The sequence below is a fragment of the Nematostella vectensis genome, chromosome 12 (assembly GCF_932526225.1).
Source record: "Nematostella vectensis chromosome 12, jaNemVect1.1, whole genome shotgun sequence".
Lineage (NCBI taxonomy): Eukaryota > Metazoa > Cnidaria > Anthozoa > Actiniaria > Edwardsiidae > Nematostella > Nematostella vectensis.
In genome coordinates this window covers 9183130-9200036 of record NC_064045.1, presented here as the reverse complement: position 1 = coordinate 9200036, position 16907 = coordinate 9183130, and the positions used below count along the sequence as shown (strand labels likewise).

Sequence of the window (16907 nt, the reverse complement as noted above, 5' to 3'; positions counted from 1 at the left end):
TTATGGTTATTTCGTCAAAATCTCTGGTTCTCCTGCAAGAAAGCAGTTTTTGAGCACGCTCGCTGGAGTAGGCTTATCCTTGGCTCTTCTAGGACCTTGGGGAATTTGGCATTCCTTGACCGCTGTTATAGGAGCTTATCTAATCGTTGCTTCTTTGGGTCCGAGGTAAGATCGTCCGTAAGATCTTTATTGGCGTATTTTGTTCGCATTTTCCTTGGAACTCCATGGGTATAATTCGTGTTATTGCTGTCCTGTTGGTATAACTACGGTCACGCATAGGAACTCACATTCAATATACGTTTTTGTTACGCGTTCACGTTCTTTTTTGTTCCCGTTCTTTTTCGTTCACGTTCTTTTTTGTTCCACGTTCTTTACCCTTTAACCCTTTCCTGTGTTTCTTTTTACCGTAACTTAGTAAGCGACCATGGACAGTTAACATTAACAGCGTGATTTAAGCATAGTAATTAGTGGGTTGACCTTTTCTTATATTTGATCACAGTCTCCGTGTATCACAATGTTAAAAAGTACTTAAGCTCGTATAATGTGTAGTGTTGAAACGGAGAAAATATACTGAATATTTAAGATGTTTCAGACATATACAATGTCTATTTAAATTATTTATTGATTAATTAAAATAATAGAATTACTGTCGAGCCTCCTTAGAAACAAAATAGCATCAGACTGCAGGTAGACAATTAAATTCATAAAAAATGGATTTACGTCCATAACAGCCTCTTCACGGCGCATGCTGTACTTGCCGTACTTGACACAACACAAAACTTGCAAGTTACTGCTTGCAAAATAAAAAAACATGCAAGCCATTCTCCTTTTGCCAAATGGTTTTTCTATGTTATGAGGACTCTTTCTACTGTGTCAAGGCGTGTACACAGGGTCCGCACACCCCCACTTTCATTTCTTATTCAAGGATCTTCGCAAATACTATCCTTTTACCATTTGATATTTAAGGCTGCCATCCTATCAGCAAATCCTGGGTACGTGCCTGGTGTCCATCTAGGCTTATAACCAGTTGGAGGTCAGGAAAGTCTAGAAAACCCCCACCCTTACACATACACTTATATAAAATACACTAAAGGTACTACAAGCTAAGATACCTTAGAGATAATTTGTGAAATAGGTTCACAACCCCACTCCACCCAAAATCTTTGCTACCCATTTTAAACACAAATACTATAAGATGGAAGTGATGAAGACAAGCTGTCATCCATTATTTGACTTTACTGAGTGCAGAGCTCTGTAGAGAGAAGTAATGAAACTACATTTAGAGCTTGCAAGTGGCCAATAACACAATTATAATAAAGTGAACACAGCCTGGATGTATTTTAAAGTGTAGAACATTTTAAATTAATTGTTTGTATGTACAATATAATGACACCATTCAAATGAGTCTGCACAAATTGTTCTTGATTTTTTTTTCAATTAAGACAATTGCAAGCTATTGATTTCTCAAAGAAATTTTTTTTTGGTTTAGAGAATGGACTCCAAACACATTCTCAAATATACCTAGTCCTTTTATATTCTTTTGTACACGGAAGCTGTCTCAGTCGATCGTTCTACTTTACTTTTAGTTTTTTTCCAGCAGTTACTGAGTTCAGGACTCGAAAGTCATGGATGACTAGAGCAAGTATGCTAAAGAAGGGTGGTACTATTCCTAAAAATCCCTATTGAAAACTATGGAAAAAGCAGGATTCACTTGCTAGAGTGGAACTATTTTCATTAGTCTTTCAAAATCGATGTTTTTTTTTAGGCGCTGTCAGTGGGTGGCCTTCTTATTCGTCTTTGGCTATCTGTTCTTCTTCCGAACTTGTACATACTTTGGATTTAAAAAGCCACCAATGCAAAGCAATGCAGTCCAGCTTCTCGTCACACTTAGAGTAAGTGCAGTCATTTGTGGCTATAGCATTTGTAACACAACTGTTTATGTCTCGAGCATCTGCTTTACAACAAACGAACATTGTATAATATACTCCTTAGACAGGTAGCCCAGCCACAACACAGAAAGCCCGGACAATACAGTAGCATACCCTAACCACGATTTGCTGTGGGGACTATGTAAAATATGTGCAAAGCCAAATTCTCCATATTAATATATAGATTTAGGCACTGCCTAAAGGCGGAGCCAGCGTTTGATACCTTTTTGTGTTGACTGATAGGGGTAATTTAGGGGGATCTAGGTGTCTTTAAAATGTTTCTTTTTAAGTAGATTAAAAAAGTCATTTTTTACTGCCATGTCATTATGAATTGTACAGGCCCGTACCTAGAAGGCTCTGCAGCCTTGTTTGGTGATTTTTTTTTCTATTTTTTTTTTTCAGTTTTTAAAGCTTTCATAAATGTTTATATTGTGTTTTCAGAATTGTTATTGTTAAGATAAAAAAAGTAAGAACTAATTAAGAACCTAAACAGCCTGATTTGCCAAAAATGTTACCCTGATTTATTGGAACCTTGTTTAACCTGATGTTCTTATACAGTCGGTGTTTACTGTATGATTTCCACCTCAAAGACTTTCCAATTACCCTGTGTGGAAGTGCCTTCATTCTGTTCCTGGAATCACTGTTGAGCCCATATTATGTTCTGTTTTGTCTGCAGCTCTGCACTCTCCCATTTGAAATATTTGATCCTGAAATATCAAGAAACAAAGCAGCTGCTACATCCAAACCCTCTTTCTACGAGTTCCTTAGTTATTCCTATTGCTACTGTGGCCTTCTAACGGGTCCCTACTACCGTTACAAAACCTACAAAGATTTCTTAGAACAAGAAAACCCTGAAAAGATTGCTTCCTTGTGGCCGGCCCTACGTCGACTGAAGTTTGCACCACTGTATGGTGGCCTCTATCTTCTAATGAACACATATTTCCCAACAAAGCATCTCATGTCAGAAGAGTTTTTTAAACACCCTTGGGGTATCCCATACCAGTTGCTCTACCTTGTGCCAGCATTTAATGGTTTCCGTTGGAGGTTTTATATTGGCTGGCTGTTGGCGGAGAGTAGCTGTATTATGCTGGGTTTAGGTGCCTACCCATTTGAAACCGACCCTAAGCCTGCACTAGGTCCATCTAAACCAATGCCGGCAGAGAACGGCCATGTTTCGGAAGTAGCTGACACGAAGGAGAATGGCGACACCCATAGGTGAGAAAACTACACCTAAAGCCTCTGTGTTCACCCAAGATATTCATCACACCAGGCTGCTGCTTTTGCAGCTGATTAGACTTCTAGTAACCTATACACACATAAATATACACTGCTGGAATCACCCTGTTCCTGCTGCTGTGGTCCACGTGAAAATTGTTGAATATACAAATCTTCATCATGTTTTGGCCTAGGCCAAGATGGCCTGCACCCCACAGTCTGCCATACTTCATGGTATATCCTGAGAGATCCCAGGGCCCCTCATGTCAGATCACATCAAGGGATGACAGCTGTTACCCGGACCTCGCAGCTAGGGAGCTGGCTGGGTCCCATAGGATCAGACGGGAGACTGCCTAAAGTAATCTTTTTCCCAAAAGCAATGACCTGCTAATTACAGCCTCCTTAATATCTAAATACTGAGTAGCACTACAGTAACACTATTTGTTATAGTGACTCATACTTAAAGCCGCATTGTCACCAGTTTACTTCTGGTCAATTACGTATCAATCTCTGTTGATTTTTAACAGAAACTGAGGGAAATATTTCTAAATTTTAAAAGCAGAGGATGGCCTGTTTCATGGCGCGGATTCTAATAGATTCTTTTGACGGTTGAGGTTTCCAACGGACCTCTGGAAGTAAACTGGTGACAATGCAGCTTTAATATTCTGATCACAAAACAGGATTACCGTTATATCTTCCTTCTGACCCTTTTTCATCCTTTTTGTTCAAGCATCTGGCTGAGATTGTTATTATTTCTTTTTCAGCTTCATGACAGTTTATAATATTGATATATTCAAAGTAGAGTTTGCCCCGTCTATGAGAAGCATTATGAAAGACTGGAATATGTCAGTTCAGTGGTGGATAGCACAGTACGTTCACAGAAAACTACCCTTCTCCAACAGAAATATCAGGTAAGTCCTGTGTAACTTTTTTTTTTCTTTGACTTTCTCTTAGTCAATCTTTTGTACATAAAGAACTCCTCTGAATAAGACATGGATATAATATTCAATGAAAGCATAAAACAAATAACCTACATATTATATTTGGCAATCTGTTTATTCAAGATTGCCATTATATTAATTTAAAAAATGCCAATAATGCTGTCATTTTACACTACTGCTACTCTGTTAAATATAGCATGACATCCATTCAGTTTAAAGTGTTGTGTAATACAAAAAGGGAAAAGACAGAGCAATTTTTTAGTGAGCAGCAGCTAAACATGTTTTAGTAAAAAATTGAGAAATCTGTTGTCTTTTGTGTATCTTGAAAGGTATAGAATAGGTAATAAACTGTTAGTGCTCCACCAATTTTGATAGGGACCTGGGAATATATAAGATTCAGACTTTGTGGTGACATATTATTTTAAAAGGCTTTGAAATTTATTTTCTTGGGTCTACATTACCATTTTGGCATGGCGCATATACATTTTTTCTTTTAAAGGAACCTTCAAAATTATACCAAAGAGAAAGGCTATGAACATTTAATATTTTTAGTTAGTAAGAAATATTTTTGGACAAACATTGCTCAAATAATCTAAAATAAGCACTCTTAAAGCCATAACTATTAGTTGCATTAAACAAGACACAGTGAACCCTAAAAATGCACAGCAACTTCAACCTTGTTATTTTACATACACATAACACTTCAGAGTATGATCACAGACAACCAGACACCATTGAAGTGTGATTTTATGTTTTTAATGTCTAAGCTTTTAATAGGAGGTGTGCTCTAAAAGCTTTTGGTTTAATTCCCATTGTTGTTGTTATTATAATTCTAGAATGTCTGTCACCCTCCTGGTCAGTGCCTTCTGGCATGGCGTCGCCCCTGGATACTATCTGACATTTCTAAGTGTTCCACTGGTTGTTATGGCCGAAGTGCGCATGGAGAAAGCTATCAAACCCTGGCTGTCACAGCGCATGTGCTACTACTATGATTGGTGCAGCTGGTTTTGCCTCTATCGAGCAATGGAGTACCTTGGCTGTGGCTTCATCTTATTGCAGTTTGCTCCTTGTATTGCCATTTGGAAGAACATGTATTTCATTGGTCATATAATAATGGTTTTGTTCATTATCATTCCTAGTTTTATTCCTAGAAAACGTGGTGATAAGGAAGAGATAAAAAAGGCCTCATAACGAACTTAGCAAACTTAGAAAAACTTAATTCTAAGTTTTTCTCTGTACAGTCAGTTTAATATGGTGCATGTTTACAAAAAGTCTCATTTTTCCAAAACAGTTAAACATTTTCCCATATGGCAATATGATTATTGATAAATACTGACACTAAACAATCAGATGCTACAAGCAGACTTGTTTTGTCAAAAGGAATTTTTTTGTTTTGGCATGCTGCCATATCCACTTTGACAGTTTTAAAAAGTATGCCCATAATAAGGCAAGAAACTGTTCTACTTTGATCTACTCTTTTTAGCCAACTATCATAGCAAAAGAATGTTACAGTGAAAAAAATAATGGCGGATCCTTGTAGTTATGAAAAAATGCATTAAAAACTTTAGACACTGTTCTTTTCATGTAACCAATTAAAAATGTAGTTAAATGCAAATAAACGAAATTGATCGTTTATTTTCATTTTAATGCATCATAGCTGTCAACTTGGAAATAAATTTTGTGAAATCGGGTGAAATACAGTAAATATGTGAAAAAACCTAAGAGAGCCAATGCAGGTGAATACAGAGAATGCATGAACATTCTCACAAAAATTAGGCTGGTTATGAGGTCCAAAATCTTGTGACATCCGCCTAATGCGGGTGACATCGGCCTTGTGCTCATGGCAGCGCATGTTGATCTTCTCGTATAGTGCAAAAAACAGTTCTTGTGTGACAGCACATCTCTATCTTGCTCTACAAATTCACTGCTATAAGGAAGTCATTTTATCGGTTTCAAGGTAAATATATTTCACTGTAAATAAATCGCCTGGTCTGATCACATTTGTCTGGTTTGAAAATTAGCCAGCAGCAAGTCAACCCATTTGATTGGTTAACAATTAATTAACAGATTAGTATTGATTGCTGTAATTAACAAATAAGTCGATTAGCATTTTTGCACTGGAATGTGCTAGCAGACAAGCAATTGTCTTGTCATCAGAACCTCTGCAAGCACCAAACTCCCCCCTCCCAAAAATAACACACCCTCGCTTGTGAGTGTGTCTGCATTGGTGTATGTAACATGGGTAGCTACACTAACTAATACCAGCCCAGAGTACCTGAACAAGGCACTTTTCAGCAAGGCAAGTTCTGTTCCTCCTGTGGTTGATTGTAGCCAGAGGCTCACAGGGGCAGATCTAGCTTTTGCTAAAGGGAGGGTTTGGCTCAGTCAGGTTTGGGGGAGGTGGTCATTTTTTTTTTACTTACGGTTTTTTGGCAGCCCAAGGGGGGGGTTAAACCCCCTAAACCCTCCCCCTAGATCCGCTACTGGCTCATAAGCAGCCCCTGTTGCATAGCTGTCAACCTCGCTTTAGGAAAAATCTGAAGAAAATACAGTGAATGTATCAGAAAAACCAAGATAGCTAATGCGGTAGAATGGTAGAATACAGTAAATGTATGGATCTTTTAAAAAATTAGGCTTGAGAAAAGTTTCAAAATCTTGAGACTCCTGCCTAATGTGAAAGAGTTGAAAGCTATACCCTGTTGTAGCTGTTGCTCGTAGCTTCCTTCCTTAGCCTAGTTTTCTACGACCATCCTCGGAACCCTTGGGAGAAACGTTTGAGAAAAGCCACTGGTTTTTAAAACAACAAATTCAAAATATGACCGATATACCTGACAATTTATGGCTTTCTTCTTTTCTTTCTCATTCGCCCCCCCCCCCCCCCCCCCCCAAACTAAATAAAATTTCGTTACTAGTTGAATGGACGCCCTGTGGTTAGATGACCAATGGCCTGAGTTCTAATATGAGAGAAATGAAGATGGCGGACGCCCCTCGCTTCTAAACAAATCTTGCTTCTACCAAAACAAATGGCTTGTTTTCTTTTTGAAGTATCACATACCGTTAATTGAAAGCATCTGTGCTGCTCGAGTACGGTAAGAGCGCTGTAATTTTCTGTGGGCGTTTGTAAGCCGTATAGATTTGTTTGAAAATATTTGCATCGTGCCTAAGCTTTGTACTCACTTATTTTGTCGTAAGCTCTATTTGATTTGTTTGGAAACGACAACCCCTTTAGCTGCTCGCTCTCGCTATTGACGGGCAGCATTGCTGTAAAATGACTTAAATTGTTAATAAAAAAATATTGAGTTTATTCGGAACTATGTTATTATCTAGTTAATTTCTAGTTAAGCTTAAGTCTCTCATATCTCCAAATCCTCGATCAAAGATTATGAAATTATGAAACAAGGTACTTTACGATGAGGGCGGAATAATATATAAGTATTTAAACAAGTGATATAAGATTATGATTATGTCTACAATTTAAAACTTGAACAGAATCTTGTGCTTCACCTTACCAATTATACTTACTTGTTTTTTTATTTAGGTTTTAAATTTCCATCAAAAGGTGTTTTCTCCTACAATAAGCTTACTCAATATATCTGACCCTTGTCAATTGTTATTATTGTCAAAAAATACTTGCATGTGAACTACTTCATCGTACATTAGCTTTATTAAGCAATTTTTATAAATAATAAAGAATAAGATGTTTTTATTCTTTTATGATTATGACTCTGACATTCTCTTTTCAATGTGGACAGTAAAATTGTTGTTGTAGAAAAAAATAAACAGCTTGGACAGTGAAGGCACAAAATAAAATAAATAAACCAATGCTTATTTTTTGCCCAGGGCATCCTGGCTAGAAGCTGTCATTTGCATGCAACCTCTCAACAAATGATTATGATAATCATTGATTATGATTATGATTAAAATAATGTATTATCCATTTCAGAGGGTCATAATGATTGCCTATTGCACCATTGTTTTCACAGAGAAGATACAAACTGTTACAATGGAAGAGGGTGATGACTCTAGGAATTCCATTGCCGCAGATGAGTCAGACTTTCATTGCAGCTGTTGTTATGACTTGATGGTAGACCCTACAACCTTGAACTGCGGCCATAACTTTTGTCGTTTTTGCCTGGCACATTGGTGGTACTCGTCCAGGAAGACGACATGTCCTGAATGCCGTCAGCCTTGGCAGGGGTTCCCTAATGTTAACTACCTTTTAAGGTACAGTATTGTTAGTTGATCACATGACGTGAGATTTATGGGAGTGAATTATGGGTGGTCTAAATCAATAAAAGATTCAGTTGCAGGTTAACCTAAATACATGTAAGACCTTTTTTCTCATAAATTTGATTGAAATAAGTGATCATATGACTTGGAAAAGGAAAGAAAGATGCACGACAATTGAAACCAAACAGGCAATAGTTTTCAAATGCGTGCACCAGTTTTTTTTCTGTTTTATTACACTGTACCTGCCCAGAATCAAGTCAAAGTTTTGATATTTTTCAACAGGAAAACCATAAGGAAACTTTTCCCAGAGGAAATAAAAGAAAGAGAGACTGCTATAGAAAGCAATACAAACTATGAGAAAGTCCTGAAAAAGTTTGAAAAGTTTGGGAACAGAAGACTGGAACAAGGGGCAAGTGGTGGGTTTCAGAGAGACCAGAATTATCACTGGGCTGTATTCACAATCAAGTGTGTCGCCATTGCTGCTGGCTGTGTAGGAATTCTTATGGCAAGTATCTTTTACTAATGGTGTAAACAATAGTGGGTATCAAAATGGAGAAGAGTACTATCACTGATTAGTATAACAGTGGGTAACATGATGGAAATGGGCAACTATCACTGATAGTATAACAACAGTGGGAGTCAAAATGGAGATGGGCATTTATCACTGATAGTAAACCAACAGGCTATGTGCACGATGTTGATACTCAATATCGGAGTAGTTACCCTACTCGAATAAATTAACGTATATTTTGCCGAATGTTGCTCTTCACTATGAAATAATTAGCTCCAAGGGTATTATAATGTTTAATGTTTACAAGGAAAAAGATTTGAGCTTAAACATATTCAAAGCAAGAGTAAGAAATCACATTTTGTCGGCCTAATTGTGATAATGACGCGAAAATGGCATAACATTTGCAAAGTGCCGGAACAAACCAGCGCGATAATTTTTTTCTCGCTCCGCTTCATCGAGAATCTTACATGTTTCTAAAATCAACATTAGTTGCTCTTTCCATTGCTGTGTTACCCATTGATGTAGGACGATCGATAAGGGAGCAATTGAACGATGAATGCGTAACGACCACATGTCCCCCCGCGAGAGCACTCAAAGTTTGGATGTCAATACCGTCTATATTAAAACTTGTTAACGTCAAGACTTACCAACCCAGGGATTCAACATGAAATGATATATCCAAATCCGCTTACATTTCGTTCTTAAAGCAACAATTTGTGTACATAATATGCAACATTTTCAGGAGAGAACGCTCTGTGCCCCTTATTCTGAGATCTCATAAACAGCATGGCTATGACACCGCATCTTACCCGGTCGAACTCAGTTTTGAATGATGTAAGCGCACAAAGTAACACGCATTAAGCCCTATTCTACACGCATCCGTGTCCAAGCGCATAAGAGACCGGGGAAAGTTGAACGCTTCGATAATATTTATACCCGATCCGATACTGCATCTTACCCGGTCAAACTTAGTTTCGAATAATCTAAGCGCACTAACTAACACGCTCAAGCGACTGATCCGTAGGATAAAAGAACAATCTGTATTCCAGTTGAAAGTAGCATACGACGTGTGGTACTAATCTCCCAATAAATAATATACTTTTCGTTTATAGTACAGAAACTGTAAGGTTGAATGTAAATTCAAGTATCAGGGATTTATACGTTAGCAAAGTTGTAAAGCATCGCTGGAATGTCTTTTGGCTTTTTTGAACTCTGAGAACGTAGTTTTAATTTCCTTTTTTAGCTTATATAAGCATGCTTCTAGTGTATCCTGGATTTCTCACTTTCAACACGCTTTTTGACAGCTTATTGTCAAATAATAATTAGAAAAACATTTCGGGCTGCATTATGTTATCTCTCTAAAAGCCTCCAAAGTTTTATCGCACACCTTTGGCATGTGAGCGCTTCCTTAGCTATCAAATACCATGCACCTGAATGAGCCCTTTTGGTTATTGATATACGTAACATCCGTTTCGTGTATCGTCGTAGTTAATTAAAGTGACCCAACAGCTGAATAGGACTTTACACCTCGATTTCTATAGAACGAGCCAGTAAATACAATGAACATGCAAATTTCTTATATCCCGGGTATTCTTAAGTTTAGCCGATGAAACGATTTTAAAATAATAACATAGGAAGTTCTTTCGGAAGCATTTTCGTTTTGTGCGTCTTCACAAGCTCACTGTAATGGGAGATGTCAACAGCCAATTAACCTATTGTTGTTTAGACAGTTGTTGCGCTAAATAAAGAGTCAGTAGTTTGAGACTTGAGTCAGTAACACGTTTGAGGCTCTTTGCTTTTGCAAGATAATCGTAATCGTCTATAATTAATCTGAAACTCCCGCAACCGTTTTGACAGTGAGTAAATGCGCGTTTCACGATCAAACTCGTAGAAGCTATTGTACTATTTTTCTTGATGGCAAAACTTATAGTTGTGTTCTGGAGCTCTCGTGATTCTTCTTGTCTTCTATGTAATGAATATCGAGACACGGTTGGATCGTATGCTAGCCTGAGTTAACTTAACATCAACATCGTCAACATCGTTCAAAACACACGACTTAGACGGCCGGATCGTGCAAGGTCTTGTTTAGAGGGTACACGCACCAGGTTTTTAAGAATGGTTGGACTGTGCAAGGTTTAGTTTGAGAGCTTTGAAAGAAGTGTGCACGCACCGGGCTATTCAAATTATCGAACCGTGCAAGTCTTTTATTTAAGGCTTGGAAGAAGAACCAACCGTGCACAATACTTCGGTTGGAATACGAGAACCGTGCTCGGACCGGGTACCCGCTTCAAACCCGGCCCATAGTGCACTTCAATACACATGTTACACGGTTAGGTACCAACATCGTGCATGTAGCCAACAGTGGAAATCAAAATTGAGATGGGCATTTATCACTGACAGTATAACAAAAGTGGGAATCAAAATGGAGATGGGCATTTATCACTGATAGTATATTAACAGTGGGAATCAAAATGGAGATGGGAATTTATCACTGATAGTATAACAACGGTGGGAATCAAAATGGAGATGGGTACAGTATCTATATCAATAATAGCATAACAAAAGTGGGTAACAAAATGGATACACAAAGAAGATGATAAGGGGGCTGAGCTCTTGTGCCTACCTAGCCCTAACAGTTCTTATTGCAGGGATAGTTACAGTAATTCATGAGGAAGTTTCCTTAAGAGGACAAGGAGGCTGTTTGTATAATATCTACAAATCGCCTGCTTTTCTAAATTTTCATTTTTACAACCATTAATTTTCCTTGCAGTTTGTCTACGATACCTTGGCCATGATTCTAACATCAACAGAGCCTTTGGTCAGTAAGCCAGTAACTTCCTGGACACCAGAGGATGTCTCTAAATGGGTTGCTGGGCTTGGACCATGGACTAAAGGTTATGGACAGAAATTCCTGGACAGTGGTATTAATGGCATGGTTCTGGTATCACTAACTGAGACTGATTTGGAGGACCCTCCTCTTGAAATGAAGGTGGCAATTCACCGAAGAGCTTTGATTCAAGCCCTTGAAGGAGTAAAAAATCTTGGCGTTAAGCCACCTTCAGATCTATGGGAATACAAGGTTTGGTTAAGATTGATTAAAAAAATTCAATGCTTGTACATATTTTACAAAGAGTTAAAAGTGCAAAAAGCAACTGCAAAATAGCCACTGCCAATGATACTATGAATATTATTAGTCAAGCGCTATAGGCGTCCCGACTTGAGTTTTTTGTTTTAGTACTTCTATCTGCAATATGTGGTTTGGGTTGCTTTTGTTGTGAGATTAGGTTGCCCATGTATAACGTGAAACTTGCTTCCCGAGCTTCTCACTTCAGTCCGAAGAAAAGTAAGGAGTGATAATACTGTAAGGCAAGAAAGGAGTCCCAGAAGGCTGATCTCTGCACAGATGCACATGCCAACCAATCAAGCGCAAATGACAATCAAATTTGCCGTTTATGCATAAAGTATTCCTAGTAGCCAACCAGCCTACTTAGTGTCTGTTCAGTGTCAATTTATTTAATACAAGTCACTCGTAAATCTTGCACTCTGATTGGTCAAGGCTTCATGTGTTATTAGAGAAAACTACCAAACTTGACATTAGCATGTGTGCAAACTCCCAAAAACTACTAGATTGTTTGGCTTATTTTTGTATAAGCCCATTTCACATCTAATAAGTTGGAATAAATTTCTTTAAGTACTTAGTGAGTAATAGCAAACAAAATATCAAATGCGACTTTTTTTTAAATTGATGTTACTTTTTGTAAAATGTCATTGAAATTTGAGCTTTTCAACCCCGAGCTCATACATAGCACAAGGATAATGATAGATATAACTAAAAAGTCAAAATCTCAGTATGTGCATTTTGGTCTCACGTTATTTTGTGTTTTCAAAATCAGTCCAGAATACAAGTAACTGATGGCCATTGTAAGAAAGTATGTCTTCTTTCTCTATTTGGAATTGGGTATTTTCCAGGTTTTTCCATAATCAGATGGACAAGGCCAATGAGTTGCATTTCTGATAGTTAAATACTGTTTGTGTGTATTGTTTTTTTGTTAACTAGGGTTTTCAATTGCTTTTTTCCAGGCTGCCTACCCTGCACGGTGTATCTTTTTGTTGTGGGGTTTTCGGGAGTTCCCAAGAGCCACGGCTATCTACACTTTCTTCTTTCTTCATGATGAGATCTTCATGCCACTCTTATACCACACGTCAGAACGGGACATGGACTATGTCATACAAGAACTTGGTGAAGTAAGTCATGGGCAGATCAAGGAGTTTCCATGGGGAGGGGGGGACCAACCAAAAGGAAGGGGCAACAATATATTAAACAACATCTGTAAAACTGCTCCGTTTTTGTGGTCGTAAAACATAACATTTCAACCCTGTATTGATTAATTTTTCCCTCTACAATGGTGACTGTTGGAGTCCCTTGTTTCGGAAATGCCCCCATACCTTCTCCCCCTCCTCCCGCACCGCCCTGCTTTAGTTCCCAATGTTTATTCCCTATTCATTTGAATAATGTTCATTTTCTTTGTCTACAGAGGTGGCATGTCCCTTCAGTAGAGTATATTCGTTTTTTCACACGTGTTCTCCTGACCCCATACTACTTGGTTGGAAAATTCGCCTACAAGTGGATTCATGTCAATCTTTGGACTGTTGGCCTTATAGTCACTTTCTGTTTCATGATGACTGCAAGTGAACTGTTAAAAACAAGATGGCTTTTTATGGGAGGCTGGAGGTGAGTACGATAGTAGTGAAAACACCAACATGGTTTTACTAACCCCACTTAGGTTCAGGATTTTATTGCTTTTATTTATGCACTTGATAAAACTAGAGGTTAATAAGCATTACATTTCGAAAGCTTTTTTGCTGTTGGAATGCTAAAATAGTTTTACAATTAGGTGTTAGAAGCATCTCAGGCAACCACCATACTCATGTGTGGCCACAGGACATACTGTAGCTTACTTCAGATTGTTCGATGTTTGTTTTCGCAAAACCCAAGAACCCAGCAAAAAAAATTCATAGCAAATTAAAAAGTTACAACTTAATGTTACTTTGCAGGAACATTCCAAGCATTTTCCTGCAGAACTTGAAACCAATGCTTGGAAATGGTCTCATACACCTTATCATCTGGCACTTCATGCCTCAATTTGTAGGCAATTTCTTCTTTTACTGGTTGCTACTCATGAGCCCAGTTTATGGCTGGTCTGTACTCAAAACATCATGGTACGAGGCCGATAGACAGTATGGTCCAGGTACCGGTTTACTGGCAAGACAGGTGGTGTCATGGGTGTGGAGAAAGGTTTCCACACGACTTGGGGTATAAACACCATATAGAGTAATGCTGACTCACTATGAACTGACATATTTCGTCTTGGTGTGGGTACATGGGCACTCAAATACCTTTAAAATACCATGGTTTCCTCTTTTAGTTGTTAATTTTATTTAATTAAAAACTTGTAGAAGATATTATAACAATCACCCCTTTGCCCTTAACAGCTACATCCTCTTGACAGTTTACGTAGTTGAAAGTAACATCTATATTTTAGAAATGTCTAACATTTTATCAATCCTCTTGGATTACCAAGGGGTTTTATCTTATAACCTTAAAAGTTCTGGCGATGTAGTTTTGTTAACCATCATATTCTTAAGTGCTTATCTCATATAAAATCCTCTGTGTTGGGAGGTATTTTGAGTTACACTGCTCAGAAGACTACTTTGTAGGTGCCCTAGAGCCAAGTTTTTTTTTCTTTGGCTCAGAAAATTCAGTAAGAATTAGGGAGCAGATATGAAAAAAGAGTTCCAACTTGCAGGGCAATTTCTGAAAATTCACATTGTATTGATCATGTTGAAAATGATCGCATTATTTCAAAACGCACAAAATATTATATATTTTATACAAGTCAAACCATACAGAGATTTTGTAAATATATTGTTTTATGTTTTAGCAAAAGTGAGAAGCACCAGCAGCATGGCTTAAATAAAATTTTCATATTTTTTTATTTACATTGCATGTAAATTGGATGACGTTGAAATATCCATATACTATTACCAGTCTTGCTACAGGATATGGTATTATTGACAACTGCTGTGTTCTCACTTGTTATATATTTAACACTTTTTAAAATCAGTTTATTTGAAACAATAAACACATCTTAGTAAAGACTAAGTTAATATAAGATATGTAACACCCAATATTAGTTGAAAATGGAAAAATTTGCTTTATAACACTGTTTGTTGGTTCATAGCATAACTTTTACACTTTTTCATTACATGTCATTAAATTTGACAAAATCCACAGTATTTTAGAAGCATTTCACAATTTTGGCATTTCAGATCCTCAAAAGCATTACAATGTTCTGGGGGAGCATTTCCCTGCTCTTTATTAAGGCGACGTAAAAAATGTTGCTTGTACCATTAGTTCAGAATCTCTTTCACTGCAGTAAAAAGTGGGGCAATTTTCTTGTTTTTTTCTTCTAGTCTATTGGGCAAAACCTTTTTTGTGTCTCTTATTTCACGACCAAACTATAACCCCTGTCAAACTTCACAGTAAAACTCAGGGGGTATTCCTTGGTGTTACGGAGAGATTTGTTTTTGGTGCTCAAGGCCTTTGTACTCTATTTCATTGTCTCGTTCTAAGGTCTTTGTTTTTGGCTTTTGTTCTATTGTGTTTTTGGTGCTGGTGCTCCGTAACACCAAGAAACTACCAACTCAGGGAAAGCTTAGGTACGATGATGTCATCACTGCCTTGTCGCTAAGCACCTTTTGTTGCTTTATATATGTTTATACAGTGTGTCTAACATACCCTGATCAAACTACCTGGAAAAGAACTCTGCTTTGGATGTGAACACCAAGCAAGAATAGTTTATAAAAAAATACACGGTGGTCCACATATATAGAAATAGACCTAAGTAGCCATTATTTACAGCAAGTCAGTAAAACATTAAAGATACCTGTCTAATTGTTTAGCCTAAATACTAATAGTCACCCGTAGCACATCATTGACCGGGATTTTCGAATCAATTTCGTCGCCGCAGATTCGGAAAACAATCTCTGTGTTGTAAGGTATCTTAACCACAGCGCCGTAAGAGTTCCAAACCCAGCCAGACCCACCTCTCTCCAGTGCAGATACAGTCACGGAAGGGGTATAGCCCATAGCGGCAAACGCTAGTCCTAAGGCATAGCTGCGCAAATGAGTTATTTCAAGGGCTTCTGTCTTAGCGCGATCTAGCGCAATCCCGGGACAATCTTTGTAGTCGCCGTACAGTCTTTTTCCTCCGTTGAGTTCGATGATGTCCCATGTTCCGATAGAGCTTAGTACAGCCCTAGAGCAACTAAGTTGAGAGCTAGACATTAGACCAGACAGAAGAGATGGCGTAACAGATTCTTGGAGCCATTCCAAGTAGCCCTTTTGAAAACTTCCGATAAAAGCGTCGCATTTTTCGCTGACAACAACACACGGGTCGTTCGCGATTTTCGCATCGACTTCGCAATTTTGATTTACGAAAACGACAAAGGTTTTGAACAGTTTCTCACGAATGGACACCCCATTCCTCATCAAATGGTCTCTCAGTAGTTTTCCCTTTAGTTTGATTGTAGAAATACCATTTTCGTGCTCTACAAAGTTCGAGACGTAAGCGTTTTGTGAGAGTCTTTTGTTTTTTGTTTGGAGCCAAGAGTGGTTGTCATCGCTCGGTTTAATACAACCTCCCCAGTTTTTTACTTCAATGCAGATAATTCCCCCCGTAGTTAGCACGACTACGTCGATTTCTCTTTTTCTAGACTGGTATTCATCAGGGACACGTAGACCACAAAATATTGAAGCGCCATCAAGACCACTTCTTCGCCGCAAACTCGACACGAAACTGTACTCTGCGCTCCGTCCGGCTTCAACGTGATTCTTTTCCTTGTGTTCCCGGGGATTTGTCGCTTGTTGGACCTGATCTAGACGCTTAGTGATAGCAAACATTTTTGATAAGCAATATTTTATCCTCTAAAAGCCATTATAAACACCGGTACACAATACTTTGATGTTATTATTTTTTCCGCACGTTGTAAACAGTGACGCAATGTTTACCTCAATGCATT

The 16907-nt window shown here is 38.1% G+C and overlaps 3 protein-coding genes and 1 long non-coding RNA gene across 5 annotated transcripts in view; 2 read left to right on the top strand and 2 right to left on the bottom strand.

Moving 5' to 3' along the window:
• LOC5511741 (lysophospholipid acyltransferase 7) overlaps positions 1 to 6082 on the top strand; it is a 7072-nt gene extending 990 nt beyond the window's left edge. Inside the window, exons 2-5 of the mRNA XM_048719400.1 lie at positions 1766 to 1892; positions 2605 to 3143; positions 3908 to 4054; positions 4921 to 6082. Of these exons, the coding sequence (XP_048575357.1) occupies positions 1766 to 1892; positions 2605 to 3143; positions 3908 to 4054; positions 4921 to 5275 (1168 nt within the window). The 3' untranslated portion in view covers positions 5276 to 6082. The remainder of the gene's footprint in view (positions 1 to 1765; positions 1893 to 2604; positions 3144 to 3907; positions 4055 to 4920) is intronic.
• Positions 1 to 6565, bottom strand: part of LOC125557110 — a 10223-nt gene extending 3658 nt beyond the window's left edge. The window contains exon 1 of the long non-coding RNA XR_007305171.1: positions 6508 to 6565. This is a non-coding gene — a long non-coding RNA (uncharacterized LOC125557110). The remainder of the gene's footprint in view (positions 1 to 6507) is intronic.
• On the top strand, positions 146 to 15047 carry LOC116617912 (bifunctional apoptosis regulator). Of its 2 annotated transcripts, none has more exons than XM_048719399.1 (7): positions 146 to 165; positions 8068 to 8308; positions 8597 to 8819; positions 11596 to 11904; positions 12906 to 13070; positions 13361 to 13557; positions 13881 to 15047. In XM_048719399.1, exons 2-7 carry the CDS (start codon positions 8088 to 8090, stop codon positions 14143 to 14145), a joined length of 1380 nt encoding a protein of 459 aa, XP_048575356.1. In that variant the 5' UTR covers positions 146 to 165; positions 8068 to 8087; the 3' UTR covers positions 14146 to 15047. The 2 variants fall into 2 exon arrangements, with proteins under 2 accessions (XP_048575356.1, XP_032237003.1); XM_032381112.2 differs by lacking the exon at positions 146 to 165 and adding an exon at positions 7022 to 7173.
• Positions 15017 to 16907, bottom strand: LOC5511739. Its single transcript, XM_001632061.3, has one exon. The coding sequence runs from the start codon at positions 16786 to 16788 to the stop codon at positions 15790 to 15792; it is 999 nt and encodes a 332-aa protein (XP_001632111.1). The 5' UTR covers positions 16789 to 16907; the 3' UTR covers positions 15017 to 15789.